The sequence below is a fragment of the Mustela nivalis genome (genome assembly GCF_964662115.1).
Source record: "Mustela nivalis genome assembly, chromosome: 13".
In the NCBI taxonomy this organism is placed as follows: Eukaryota; Metazoa; Chordata; class Mammalia; order Carnivora; family Mustelidae; genus Mustela; species Mustela nivalis.
This window is the reverse complement of record NC_139032.1, coordinates 69,661,549-69,675,634: the sequence shown is the minus strand read 5'-3', so window position 1 is coordinate 69,675,634 and position 14,086 is coordinate 69,661,549. Positions and strand designations below refer to the sequence as shown.

Sequence of the window (14,086 nt, the reverse complement as noted above, 5' to 3'; positions counted from 1 at the left end):
ACACAATTCAAGTGTCAATTCCTCTAGGAAGTATTTCCTCATACCCCCCCAAGGTAGGTTATGGACCTCATTGATTGACTCCTTCAGCTTCTTGGGCTTGTTTTTTGTTTGTTTGTGTTGTTATTGTTGTTGTGTTGTTTTGTTTTGTTTTTTCATAAGCCTAGGATCATTAGGCACTATATCCCCAGGGACAAGAACAGAACCTAACATCTCTCAGGTTTTGAATGAGTGAATGACCAATTCTGGGCACTAGTAACTTGTAAATCCTCTTGAATTGGTTAAGTTCTTTCATAAGATCCTATAGAAACCAACTGAGGCCAATGTAAGTCAAACATGGAATTTACTGGAATGAGAGAATTGCTCAGATATACAATCGGACATGCTCTTAAAACACTCCAGGCAACAGGCTAGATAACTAAACAGACTTTTCAAGTCACTATCTTTTGGGTGATTCTTAACCATTTTATTCTGTCCTCATGTGACTCTGCTTAAGATTCAAATTCCAGGATTGGTTTCATGGGGTTTAGGAGAGATGGGAGCATCTTGATGGGTTTACCAGGACTGTATCCAATGGAGGAAAAGGAGTTCCCCAAATGAAGAAGGGAGATGGGGAGAGGAATACTAGGCAGGAAAAAACAAAGCAGCATTTTGTACCAGCTTATTTTCACGAGCAAGAATATCCCACACTTCTATTCATTAAGACTGTTGACACAGGGTTACCTGCAAGGTCGTGCTTTAGTTTTTCATACATCATCTCCGACCAAGATAGGACTTTTCCAATAACAGGGATTGCCCTTCTTAGCCAGTCAGTCCAGACTTTCAATTTTTCCTCCAGAATCCTCTAGATGTTAAGAAGAAAATGTCTATCCAGCTGTCTAGTGCTCTGACTGTCCGTCCATCCATCCATCTATCCATCCACGCATCCATATTTTTTTTTAATTTTTTAATTAAGTTGAATTTTGCCTCCCCAAAACTTCTGTCCATTTCAACCCTTCTCCCCATCCCAGGACAAATTAGCTACTTCTTCCAGAGAGCAATCTCTGAGCCTTGACTTGGTGCCTTTAAAACTATATGGCCCCCACATGGCCACTACAGGTACAATGTCTCTCACTAGGCAGGGCTCATATGGCACACTACTCCACTTTTGGCCTTGGTGCTTTTTAAGGTCCATACCTGTACCTCTCCCTAGCTCTGCCCATCCTTGGCTGGTTCATGGACTTCTGCGCACCTGGTGCCAGAGCACCCTCCTCACACCAAATATTCTCATTCTCTCTTGCATCAAGGGTGTTGGCTTTGCCATGAGGTAGATCATGTTCCAATCTGGCTCCAAGTCTTCCTCTTCATATTCCCAGAGAGCAAATGCTTCAGCTTTCTGAAACTCAGTTTCTTGATCTGTAATATGACAAAATGCCTATGGTTATCAGGTCGCTTATGAATATTATCAATATTACAGAATAATACTTAGGAAAATTATCATGATACGTTGAAAGTAGATGATTAGTAGATGGTAGCTGTTACAATGGTCTTTTTAAATATGGATTTTTATCATTTACAAAACTGTAAAAGTTATAATTTATCCAGTTAAATTTATGTATATAAACTTCTGAAAGATTCTCTCCTAGAATGATATTGCTAGGCCAAAGAGACTACACCTTTCGCATTTTAGTAAATCATAAATCTTAATAAATTACTATCTATTGAAAACAAGTATTATCAATTATATTAATTATATATATTATATATATATTGATATTATATATCAATAATAAGAGTTGCTGCTTCTCCCCATCCTTACCATAACTTTATTCTTCATGTTTTACAAACTATATGGGTTTAAAGAGGGATATGATAGATGGCTTTCTTTTTTTTTGATTACTAGTGAGGATCACCATCTTTTCCTGTGTTCAATGGCTGTTTGTATTTTCTAGTCTGTGAACTACCTTCTTTTGTCATTTACCTATTTTTTGGGAGGGGTCATTTGTAATTTATTGAACAGCTGAAGATCTTTACATTTTACTTATACTAACCCTTTGTGTCCTATGTAACAAATATTTTTTCCCAGTATGTTTTCTATCTTTTAACCTTGTTCAGATTCTTTTTCCAATGAAAAAAGTTCTAATTTAAATTGTCATATTTATTGTTTTTTGTCCTTTTCCCCCTTTTTTTATGCTTAAGACTTGCCTATCCCAAGAATATGTTTTCTTAAATGTATTATAATGTTTTTGAAATATTTGGGTTTTTAATCCATCTGAGTTTATTTTTGAAGTGGTATAAAGTGCTGTATGTATTTAATGAATAGTCAGTTGCTGACTTAACATGTCCCTTTTATGATATACTAAATTCAGAGTAAATTATATCCTTGAGTTAATTTCTAGGTTGTCTGTTCTCTTCCACTGAGTTAAATTGATGTTTTTGCATCAATACCAAAACTATTTTGATTACTCTAACACATATGACATATTGTATAATACCCATGTATTATATGTTATTTCTTTCACATGTAATTTGCATATAGGCACATAGAGTCAAATTTGGAGGTAGAAATATGTCTATGGGATTTCAGAGGTAAAAGAATTTATTTGTAATTTGGGAAATCAGAAAATAAATTGATGGGGAGGTAGCCTTTGAGCTGTACTCTAGGTAGGACTGATCATGACTGACAAAGTGCATTCCAAGAAAAAGGAATTGCTTTAGTCAATGACAGAGGCAAGAAGTTATAGGTTATGACCCATCTATCACCAAGCCATAAGAGTAAGTATTGTAGTTTGGTCAGAATATAGGGAATGTTTGGAAAGGAGAGATGTTGGAAATAAAGCCAAGAGAGTCACTTTAGGGCATCATCAGAGAAGCGCCAAGGCTAGACAGGATGCCCCATCTTGATTCTGGGCCGAGGAAGGAGCCCTGAAAGAGGTTAGTGCTGGCATGACCTTGCCTGGGTTTTAGAAAGATGGTGGGTGGGGAGTTCATTCCAGGGAAGCCAGGCAGGGAGACGAGGAGAGTAATCCAGTCACTGTGGCGGAGATTTGAGATTTTCTGCAGAAGATCAACAGGCCTAAAACAGTGGTAGCCAAAGAAACATTTCAACATTATTTTGGTCAGCATTTTCTATTTTGTTCCTAATATACTTTATTACAGGGAACTTATTGGGGATTGCAGGACCAAAAGTCTTCTATTTATGCAACAAAGAACAGAGGTGACTTTCCCACTTTTTTCTCCTCTGAAAGGCCTCCAGATTACTTCAAGGTTACTGCATGTCATGCGGTCTGAGTGTTCTTGAAACAGACCATCTTTTAGGACCTCGTCTCTGGCCATACCCCCATCTTGTTTGGGGTTCTCAGACTTGGCACTACTGACACTGGGCAACAGATAGTCCTTTGCTGTGGAGGCTGTCCTGGGCACTGATGTCCAGTAGCGTCCCTGTCCTCTATCCCCTAGATGCCAGTAGCACCCCCTGGCCAGTTGTGACGCCCAAAGTATCTTCAGGTATTACTAAATGTCCCCCAAGAATCCCTCATCCCGTGGGCCCCTGAGCCAAGTTCTCTCTGGGTGAACTGGTGGCAGACCCAAGAGGTTAGTGATGCTAAGATGGTTGACAACACTTGGACTTCCGTGTCGGGCACCACCCCAACCCTGCTGCTTAGTAGCTGTAGATCCCTGGACAAATCACATACAAGCTTCCCGAGTTTCAGGCTCCTTGCCAAGAAAATGAAGGTAATACTAACTACTTCACAGCATTGTTTTGGAGATCAGATGAGATGACGTGTGTGCAAAGAGACAAATGCAGTGCTTGGCACGCTACAGCTGCTCAATAAGGATGTGCTGACTCAGAGGCAGTTATCTTCCTCGCTCCAATGTAGTTTTTCTCCATACAAGGGAGATCTTTGTTGAAAAACAAGTGGGCTTTAAAATGCCCACTCTTCAGCTCAACGTAACTTCTGGGTTTTAGGGTCTCACTCCTTTTTTATACAAGGCATATGAAGAATGTTAAGGGATAGCCAATAACCTAGGGGTATGGGCCCATCACCAGTCCACTTGGGAGAGCTGCCTCCGTGTCAACATCTGAAGCAGTATCGTTCTGAGAAATGCCACAGCCACCCAGCATAAACCCACACCCCAGTTGGGCTGCTGGGGCAGTTCCATCAAGATGAGAGCCTCTGGAGTCTTAAGAATGAGAGCGTGAAGAGCTGAAAATGGTGGGCCTTCATTCTACCTGTGGAGATTCTCGATGGTCATTTCCTGTGAAGTCTTATGACCGTAACTCTTTTTCTATCACTTCCTCTTTCTTCTGCCTCCTTTCTCTTTTTTTGCTGAGAGTAGATTCTGTCATTCAACCTTTACTCTCTCCCTCTCACCGTCTTCAGGAAACGTACCATTTTGATTATGGGTTCCCTTCCCCGCTTTCCTTCTCCTCTGTTCAGTAGCATTGTCTTCTTCTCCCCCTCTCTGCATCCCTCTCTTAACTTCTCATGACATACTTAGTATTCACTCTTTTTTTATTTTTAACATTATGCTCCCTATTCATAATTTCCAAAGCCGAAGACTTGAGCATCCAATCTTTTTTGTATTTTACTCACATTTTAATTATATGTAGAATTTCCAAATCTTCCTGACCCCTGGGGAGAAAGGTTTCCAGCATTCCAACACAGTTCTCCAGCTTCATGTCTTCCCGCTCATCAGTGCTCTCACAGAAATCTGTTAGGATCGTTCTATTCTTATTTTATTTTATTTTTAGCAGCTGGTTTAGGCAGAGCTGGGGGGAATTAATGTGCAAGTGTGTGAAAAACACTGGGTATTTAGACGGCACTGTTGTTGTTTCAAGAATCTCTGAAGAGACTGACTACTCTAACCAAGACTAGAAATGGAATCGTTAACACTCACCTCAGCTGGATTTCTGCTAAAAAAGAAACAGTCACCGCCCCCGCAACACAGCTACCCATCCCTTCCACTTCCTCATTCCTTGTGCTCCCTCTTCAAACATGGCAGGACCCTTCGTCTCCTTGGCAACTGTCCTGCAGCTGCTCATGGATGGGGTGCTGGAAACGGAGGGCTGATGATTATCTTGGACGGGAGCCCAGGAAAACCACCTTTTGCACGTAGTAGGCACTCATTATGGAATTGAATGGAGGCCGTAGTTGCCCCATACCTGGGGGTGGAATTTATATCTTAAAACAACTCCCCATGATTTAATCTTTAGTACCTTGTACAACATGTATACACACCAAATAAACACAACACAGAAGGATTTCAAAGAAGCGCTGGTGTTTGCTTTTTCGTAGGTTGATCAAACAAGGGTGGAAAATAAGCCAGGGCCATGGTTTTAAAAAAGTTTTCTCTGGAAAGTGCCCACCAGTTTCTTGGGAAACTTTACTGATCTGGGCCAGCGCCAGGATTTGGGTGTTTTCACAGAGACACCCCCAAACCCTATAGGAGAAGAAACCCAAAACCCAACCAACTGAACGGGCACACATAGGTGAGCTCCCAGTCTGTTTTTGGAGTCCAGGCTACCTATCACACTGTTGGGAGCCCTCCTTACTGCTCAGGAAAGGCCACTTTGCTGCCCCTCTTTGATCTCATAGCATTTCCTATGTACCTTGTTTTATTTCCCTTAGTATACCGCATTGTAATGATCCCTTTTCTTATCTCTCCCCATTCCTTGAAGGCAAAGACAAAATGTTTATTCTTCTCTGTATCTACATAGAGTCTAGCACAAAGTCCAGCCCAAAAACAGATCTTAGAAAAAAAAAAAAAAAAGTCCCTAGGGAGGGCCAAATCCTGTCCACTGTTTTTGTAAGTAAAGTTTTATTGATATGCAGCCATGCTCATTTTTTTTTAATCTATGGCTGCTTTCCTCCTACACAGGCAGAGCTGAGTAGTTGCAAGACAGAATATATGACCCTCAAATCCTAAACTGCTCACTATCTGGCCCTTTACAGAAAACGTTTGCCAACTCCTGTACTAGGATACCCAGCCAGTTTAACGCAGCCAGCCAAAATGGGGCCATAAGAATATTAACTAGAACTAGGGAGCCCAGGCTATCACTGAAATGAGAGAGCCCATTCTGTCTCCTCTCATAGAGATCTTATCTTTTGCTTCAAAAACCTGGAACTCATCTCACCTTTCCTTTTTCCACATTTGGTTTTTATTCTCATTCACCCCTCTAGGGTGTTTCTTCAATATTTTTTTCTTTCATTCCAGTAATGCAATATGATTTATCCACTAAATATTCTTCTTTGAAGCATGTTTTATATCATAGTAAATAATACTAATAACACCAAGTGAAAAAAGCAAAATACAGAAATTCATGTACAGTCTAATTCCAGCTAATGTTTGCAAAAAGCAACGCTCAGGGACAGAAAGGAAAAAATACACTACAGTGTCACAAGTGATTGCTTCTAGTTAACTAAATTTGGGTAATTTTTACTCTTTCCTTTATCCTCTGATATATTTACAATAGCAGTGAATCTATCCTCTCAGCCAAGTGTCTTGTGATTTAAGCAGTCTTGATTTCCGTGCTTCTGTTATTACATAGACACTGTCTCTAATAGGCCCTCCCACATTGCTACATGTTAGACTCACTCGTAAATCCTACCTATGATTCATCGACATCATATTTGTGAAACTACTTTGGATAAAAGTCACTGTCTATGTGGAAAATATTGTTAGCTCTGTTTTTTGCAATCTTGTAAAGGAAAAAAAAAAATTCAGGTCATCCCCGAAGTCTAATTTGTGAGGTTAATTCTACTCATCAGGTCTGTTCATGAAGTCGGATTCCATTTTTTCAGTTGCTTCCTTTAAGTAAGTTCCTTCTAATCCAGATTTCTAGCTTCTGCCAGAAGCTCAAAGAGAAAGGGGCATCTGCAGTTTTGATAAAGTGGAAAGATATGGGACATGGTGCCTTCAGAGCTGGTCTCCAACCCCATCTTTGTTGTCAACCAACCATGTGGCCTTGGGGAAGTCACTCCAGCTCAGAGACTCAGTTTTCTCATCTGCAAAATGGGGTTGGTTCCAAATAATTCCCTGGGCTCCTAGGAGGCTTAAAGAGAACCGTTTTTATACAATCATCTACATCGGTTTAATACTCGGTAGATGGTTGAGAAATAGTCTTGTATTTAAAAAAATGCTTTGAAAACCAGCGAAAGTGCTTGTTATGGGAGGAAATGCAAGGTGCTTCCAGTGGAAGAGCCCCAGGCAGAAATGGAACTTCCTGTCTCTCTGACTCAGCCAGAAGCAGGAAGAATGTTCATTCTCATGCTCTCCTAGCTACATTCTGTAACCTGCCTGAAAGATGAGTCAGGGGACCCAGGCCTTCCTTTGCCTCTAATTTGCTATACAGTTTAAATGGGCCCCCTGTTTGCTCATCTGTGACAGGTAGGCTTTGGAAGAGAATCTTTGTAAGGTTTTAAATTTCTAATACAAAATACCATGATTTCAAAAGATTGCAGAAGTGTGTCATATTGTGCAAATAAGTCAATAAAATTTTTTAAAGTAACCTCTCTAGAAATGAACACATGCAACATAAATACAGCACTTCTGAGTTTACTGGATCTTTCTATCCCCGACCCTCAGTAGAGTCCTGGGAGGCTGGGGAGGTTGGGAAGGCCTGGATTATGATTTCATGTAACAGAGAAGGAAAATGGTCCCATGGCCACATAGCTAGCAAGTGAGTGAACCTGCATGTGACCCCAGGTCTTCTTAATCTCTACTTTTGCTAACTTTCTACTCCCCCAAGAAGAATACATTTAGGTAATCTGGTTGCCAACCTTGAAGACTTTAAGTTTCCAGTGAATCTTTAATTAAATTACCCACATATATTTTGTTTGATGAGCTCTTCCTTGTTCTGCTCGAGGATTTACCAGCAGGGAAAATCCATTTGCACAGGGTCATCTTAACAATGTCCCCAATCTAGAGTTTACTGAAGGGGAAGAGAGAGACAGTCTTCCAGAGCGCAGCTGGAAACATCACCCAAACTGAGCACGTCCCACAACCTCAGCAGGAAGCTGGGGGAGAGTCACTTCAAACAGAACTCCCACTGGCTCCATGGATGGGCAAAGCACCTGCTTCAGTAGGTTCTCTGGACTGGAGGCCAAGTTTAGCTGAGCACCTCAGGGCAAGCTACCTATGCCCTCAGGGTCTCAGTGACCCTCACAGACACCTCTGTCAAGTAAGGCCTGACAGACTTACCCTTGACTTTAATCAGTCAATGAGTCTGTCTTTTCTTCTAAATCCAGAAAGGACCATGGTCCTTGCTCTCTATCACTACATCATAGACTTTGTTGACTATACTACCTACTTACCTCTTATATTATTATTATTATTATTATTATTATTATTATTATTATATGCTCACTTATCTCTCTCTCCTACTTGACCTCTTGAAGGTAGGGACTGTATGATATTTTTTCTCTCTCTCAGTGTGGTATGTGTGTGTGTGTGTATGTATATATATATATATAAATATATATATATATATATATATATATATATTTTCCCTGTCTGAGCTATTCAAGACCCATAGACATTGAGATTTAGTGTTTGCGACATTATACCCTAACAGTATCTTCGCAATGGCCTCAGAGACCCGATGGGACGTCCCCTACCCCTTACCTCTCTGAGTCTCCATCCTCTCTGCACATCACTCATTCCACCGTAGCCCCCACGGGCTTCCTTGCCCTTTGAGGAACTCTTCTCACTTTCTGCATTGCCGCTCCTGCCGAAACCTGGAGGCCAACATCATCACTTCCTTCATGTCTTTGCGCCGATCTCACCATCTTAATGACTCCAGACGGACCGCCTGCTTAATTCTCCAGCCCACTTCCAAAGCCTCCTGACACTCCTTCCTGTGCTCACTGTCTCTTCTGTCCCACAGTGCTATCAACGTAGAGCATTCTGTCTACAGCTGTGAGTTTCATTTCTTGTCTGTCTCCTTCTCTAGACTAGAAGCTGCGTGAGAGACGGGCTCTATGTTCTGGTCACTGGTATACCCCACATCCCTCGGAAAGTGTCAGGCACAGAGTAACTGCTCATGTACAGTTGTTGAATTGAATTAAATCTGTCTACTTTCTTTCTTTTTTTCTGCTGCTTGAGCTATTTAAGTTCCTCAGGACAGTCAGGCTGAGCTCTTCCAGTATTTTGCACTTAAACGTTCCAACTGATGACTTTGATTCTTTGCTGGTCTTTGTGCAAACGTCACCTTAATGACATAGAGTCCCAATGCATAGCTTTACCCATGGGAAGTGATGAGTTCTCTGATAATACAGATCTCATCATCCCATAGGAATGGCTTTACCTTTTAAAAATAATCTGGTCTCTCCTTATACCATAGTTCCAAAACTGAAATTTCTAAATGGGTGGAGGCCCCTGAAAGGTGAGGTGCGCTCCCCTACCTTGGTGAGTTTGGGGCTGGAGCAGAAAGCCCTTTCTGTGGGCTCACCTTCCCACTTGCATTGTCTTTCCGCCTCTACGAGTCATTAACTGTGCTAATCACAACTAAAACAAAGCTAATAATTGCTTCTTGGAACGTTGTGTAATGCCGTGGAATGCTGCCACGGGCCTCTGAGAATCAGCCCCTCACTCTGCTCGGAGTAATTTCTCAGGGATTTTAACTCGGCTTGTCTTTAAGCTGAATGTTTATCATTTTCCATTTTATTGTTTCTGGCCCCTCCCCTGCCTTTGAAGTTTCTGAAATCTTTAAGCCCTTGGCTGGTCTCGATACACCACAGGTCTTCTCCCTCAAAGAGGGCACCTGGCCAAGAGAAAGGAATCGGAGCTCCTCTCCTGGCTGTGCCTATAAAACAATGCGACGGCTCCGCTCCCTGCCATTTGAAACGTGAGCTGTGCTAGAAGTACAGATAATGCAGCATGTTCCAAGGAGATTAGAATATCCCGGTGGGATTTTGGGTGAAAGGAGAGGGAAAGGATTGAGTCCTCCGCACACCGGGTAACCCTCTCTTATCCAGACCGCAGTGTCTGCAAGGGGAGGTCAAGGATATCGACCCACAGCCACCCTGTTTTGTGAAAAGTTACCGAGGCGCTTAGAGCTAGGCATTTTCCATGAAACTGTTTGCTTCTTCTCTTCTGGACTCTTTGGCAACCTCCATCAATAGTTATCCTTTTCTCGACTTCGATAATACTAGCCAAGTAAAGAGAGATCTCTTCCCCTACCTCCCACATCTCCCAGAGTTCTTAGCTCCTTTGACAATCTCCAAGAGAAAGAATGGGCTCCAGTCACCGTGCCAAGGAGGCCCTGGATACCTCAGCTCGGAGCCCAGAGGGAGCATTCACACTGAAAAGAAAATGTGTCCTGTATTGGAAGTTTAATTCTCATGAATAAGATCTGGGCCCAAATCAGCTTTATTCTTTCAAAGGCTCGGTCATAAATCTGGAAGTTAAAGAAGCGGAGGGCACTGGACCACGTGGCTGATTCCCTCTGTCACCCGGTTGACGCTGGAATCCCAGTTACCGGGTGCCAGGCAGCTTCTCCTCCCCTCTCTGGGTGTTTCCGTGGATGGTGAGCCCCTGACTCCCAGAGGCAGCTCCATCTGTAAACATAGTATTGCTTTGGACTGTGGGTATTATTAGAAACCTGTCACGATATGGTCTGAATGCCTCCTAAATTAGTAGCTATCTCTTGAAAAATATCAGATATCAGGATCTCATGGTCCCCATTACTTCCTCGGAATTCCAAAGGAAATTTGTAGGCTGCACCCATCTGTAAAGGTAGGCACTTGTGACGTCTTCCATCTGCCAATGCTTGACACGGTAGCTGCTCAGGGGGTTTCAGGACACTTTATGTCACTCGTGCTAGTCCAGGCTGCCAGTGTTCTTGTTCTCTCTACCTCTGTCTCTGTCTCTCTCTCTTCCCTCTCTCTCTCCTTCTCTCTCCTGATTCACTAGGAGTCAAAGCACCCCCTTCTTCGTATCTCCTCGTAGCCATCGCTCTTACCACCCACAGTCTGTCATCGTAACCATCACTCCCAACATAGGGATGGCAAGAATCAACATTTTCCTTCCTAGGAGAGTTAAAAGATCTCCCTACCAAACAGGCCCCTTTTACGCCAGGAGAAGAGGCTTAGAATAGTTTAAATTGTACACACAGACACATATACATACACCATTCCGATATGAAGCATTCGGATTAATGCACTGCCTTAAGGCAGTTTCCCCAGAAGCAGACCTTAAGATGATAATTCAAATGCAAGTGATTTATTAGGCAAATGTCCCCAGAAGAAGCTAAAGAGAAAGGAGAGGAGGTAGGGAAGGAAGACGCACAAGGGTACAGTTCCAGGGAAAGTCCAGCCTCGGCTTGATCGCACAGGAGGCTCTGAAGTAGAAATGACACCTGAGTTCATCCAGGTTCAAGGCAACGGAGCTGAGGGCTCAGATTCTTCGCTACAGTTCATCACGGTCCAAGGGCCACCCAGAACATTTAAAAAAAAAAAAAAACCTATATGGGCAACCAGCTGTTGGGCATAATGGCTCCAGTATCCCAAGGGAGACAACGGTTAGAAACGAAGGCACTGGAAGCCAGAGAAGGAGTGCCTAGAAATGTAGAAGGGATCTGAGGGAGTCTCAACAGAGAATCAACATGTCCACTCATTCACCCCTGCCCCTCCCAGGGAGTCTGATTGGCCCCTAGGCTTTCCGGACCTCTAAGGTACTATCTCCACAGTGAGAAATGGTCAACACGCTTTTCATGGATTTCTCAGGGTCGTGTGGGCCTCTGAGTGGAGAGAACGCTGTGTTAGTCCACACAGGCTCTTTGGCACGCATCCACACTGCAATGGACACTGTTTAAGTGAATCTTTTGAAGCTACTTTATAGAGGCTGTTGCGAAGCCATGTTTGCTGACCCTCTGTGTGCCTATGAACTTGGTCATGTCCCCTCTTTCACTAGAGTTTTCCTCACTAGAGTTTTCCCATCCAACTGTCCATCAAGACCAGTCGAATCGCTTTCTAAAAGACAATAAAGAACTTTTATGAGCAAAGCAGAGCATGTCTCCCAGGTGTGCAGATGCTGACACTTCTCGGAAGGCAGTGCGTGTGTGTGTGTGTGTGTGTGCAAAATCACTCACATAAAGCTCCTCACAAAGCCAAATACAAACCCAGATCGAGCTGCTTTTACTTTCCTTACAGTAAACAAACCCAAATCTAGAGAACTATCAGATCAGGTCTTTATCTTTGTGGGTATATTCTTAGTTAATTTTCCGATAATAACTACTAGACCCCTGGTGCTTCATCATTTTATACCCAAGAACCTGGTAACATGATAAGAAAATCTCAAGGCGCCGCCATTTCAGTTTTTACCAGAGTTTTAAGAGCCCGACGTTAGTTTCCGTTTTCTCTCGCTTTCTTTTTCTCCTCCCTCAAGTAAATAAAAGCATGTGTTCTTTCTCCTTCTCCCAATATCACCTAAAAAAGCAGGAGAACAAAAGCCCCAGAGAGCAAAGCTCTTAAGTCAAACCAGTCCACGCAAGTTAGACTGTCATGTCTTTTAACAGAACTTACCCTGTTTCGTCTGACACCCACTCTAATCCCTGGCACATGGTGGCAAGCATTCAGCAAGGGAGCACTGCTGGTTCCTCCCTCCCTCCCCTCCAGGAACTCTGGCCCCACCAGATTTCTTCCTCCAGGCTCCGGGGCAGTCCCTGAGTCTTGACGGGAGAACTTGTTTCACTATTTATCCTGTTGTCCTCTATTCCCACAGAGACAAAGAAGTGAATACATCCACGTATCTGAGCACTTACCATGTACCAGGCACCTTCCATCCATCATCTTATTTTAATCCTCACAGGGCTCCCTGTGAAGAAAAATTGTTCTCCCCCTTTTAGATACAAGGAAACTGAGGTACCAGGAAGCTCAGTGACTCTTCAGAGAGCATACAGCCAGGACAGGAGTGGAACTTGAAAATGAACTCATGTTTCGTTGTATCTAATCATTTCTGCCCTGCCCTAGTTCCTGTCCCCTCCAATATGCTCTGGGTCTTCAACTCCCATGTGAACACCGCAGAATATTTCTGAGACCCCACCCACCTCAGTGAGGCAACTGTGGAAAAACCCTGATTTAAAACACATAAAATCTATAAAAAGAATCAACAGCATGTACTTGGAAAAGAGAAGTGACACCTTCCTTCATTCAGAAATGTCTGTAACAGACCAACAGTATCGTTGGTCCCCAACCAGACTGAAAGAACTTTTGTTTATGATTTCCACAGGATGATTTTGTAATACAAGTCTTTAAAAAACATTTTTAGTGTGTTATTCAATCAAATGACCATCCCTATGGCTTGCAACTCAAAATGTCACGGTGGTGAAATACTCATTAGTCACCTGCTATAAGTTCAGTGGGATGTGCTAGAACACAGAGTCTGCAAACGCAAAGAGAGTCTTGTTAAGCTGTCAGGTCCCATAATGTACAGCCTCCCACTATGACACTGTCATAGGGAGAAAGGCTTAGATTGTGTGCTTCGCAAACCGAGAAACTGGTTTCTGGAAGCCCAGCTTTTCAATGAACGCTCTTTAAAGCCAAGTTAATGTGTTTCCTACTGTTATAACAACGACATGTGAGTCACGTATGTGGTTTCAGGATTCCTGAGCTGGATCTCTGCAGCTGCTGATGTAATCAGAAATAACCTCTGGGTCTTGGAGACCAGAAGATTTGGGAGGAAGACTTGCCCAGCTGATGCAGCAGCTAATTTTCATTTAGTGCTCTCACTGGCATTCCCAGCATTTCAAATCTCCTTGGGAAATTAATCATCAATACTCTACTCTCATGTGGAAAGCGTCCTCACTACCAAGGCAAAGTATTTCTGGGATTCGGCTCACAAACTTATCTCATCTTACTTTCTGGAGGTCGTTTGTGATGGAGGGAAGAACTCAAGGTTGAGTGTCTGGCAGATTCGCATTTGAATTCCAGCTCTGTCACTGACCAGCTGTGTGACTTCAGACAAGTCGCTTAACCTCTCTGTCCCCCCATTCTCGAATCTGGAAAACTGGCGAATTATCCCTGCCTTACAGTGTTGTGAGAATAAAGTGAGCCAGAGAATAGCATTCGGGTAAAACAATAGGTTATAATGCAGACAGTCAGATATT

At 42.8% G+C, this 14,086-nt stretch overlaps 1 protein-coding gene across 3 annotated transcripts; it reads right to left on the bottom strand.

Annotated features, from left to right (window-relative positions):
• Positions 1 to 837: 837 nt before the first annotated feature.
• On the bottom strand, positions 838 to 12,979 carry LOC309847182 (uncharacterized protein). 3 transcript variants are annotated; one of them, XM_082697147.1, is made up of 4 exons: positions 12,743 to 12,971; positions 8,605 to 8,717; positions 2,928 to 3,033; positions 838 to 1,392 (listed from the first exon to the last, which is right to left on the bottom strand). In XM_082697147.1, exons 1-4 carry the CDS (start codon positions 12,768 to 12,770, stop codon positions 1,211 to 1,213), a joined length of 429 nt encoding a protein of 142 aa, XP_082553273.1. In that variant the 5' UTR covers positions 12,771 to 12,971; the 3' UTR covers positions 838 to 1,210. The 3 variants fall into 3 exon arrangements, 1 of the variants encoding a protein (XP_082553273.1); XR_014302363.1 differs by lacking the exon at positions 8,605 to 8,717 and having other exon boundaries at positions 2,933 to 3,033; positions 12,743 to 12,979; XR_014302364.1 differs by lacking the exons at positions 8,605 to 8,717; positions 12,743 to 12,971 and adding an exon at positions 12,504 to 12,578 and having other exon boundaries at positions 2,933 to 3,033.
• Between the last annotated feature and the right edge of the window lie 1,107 nt (positions 12,980 to 14,086).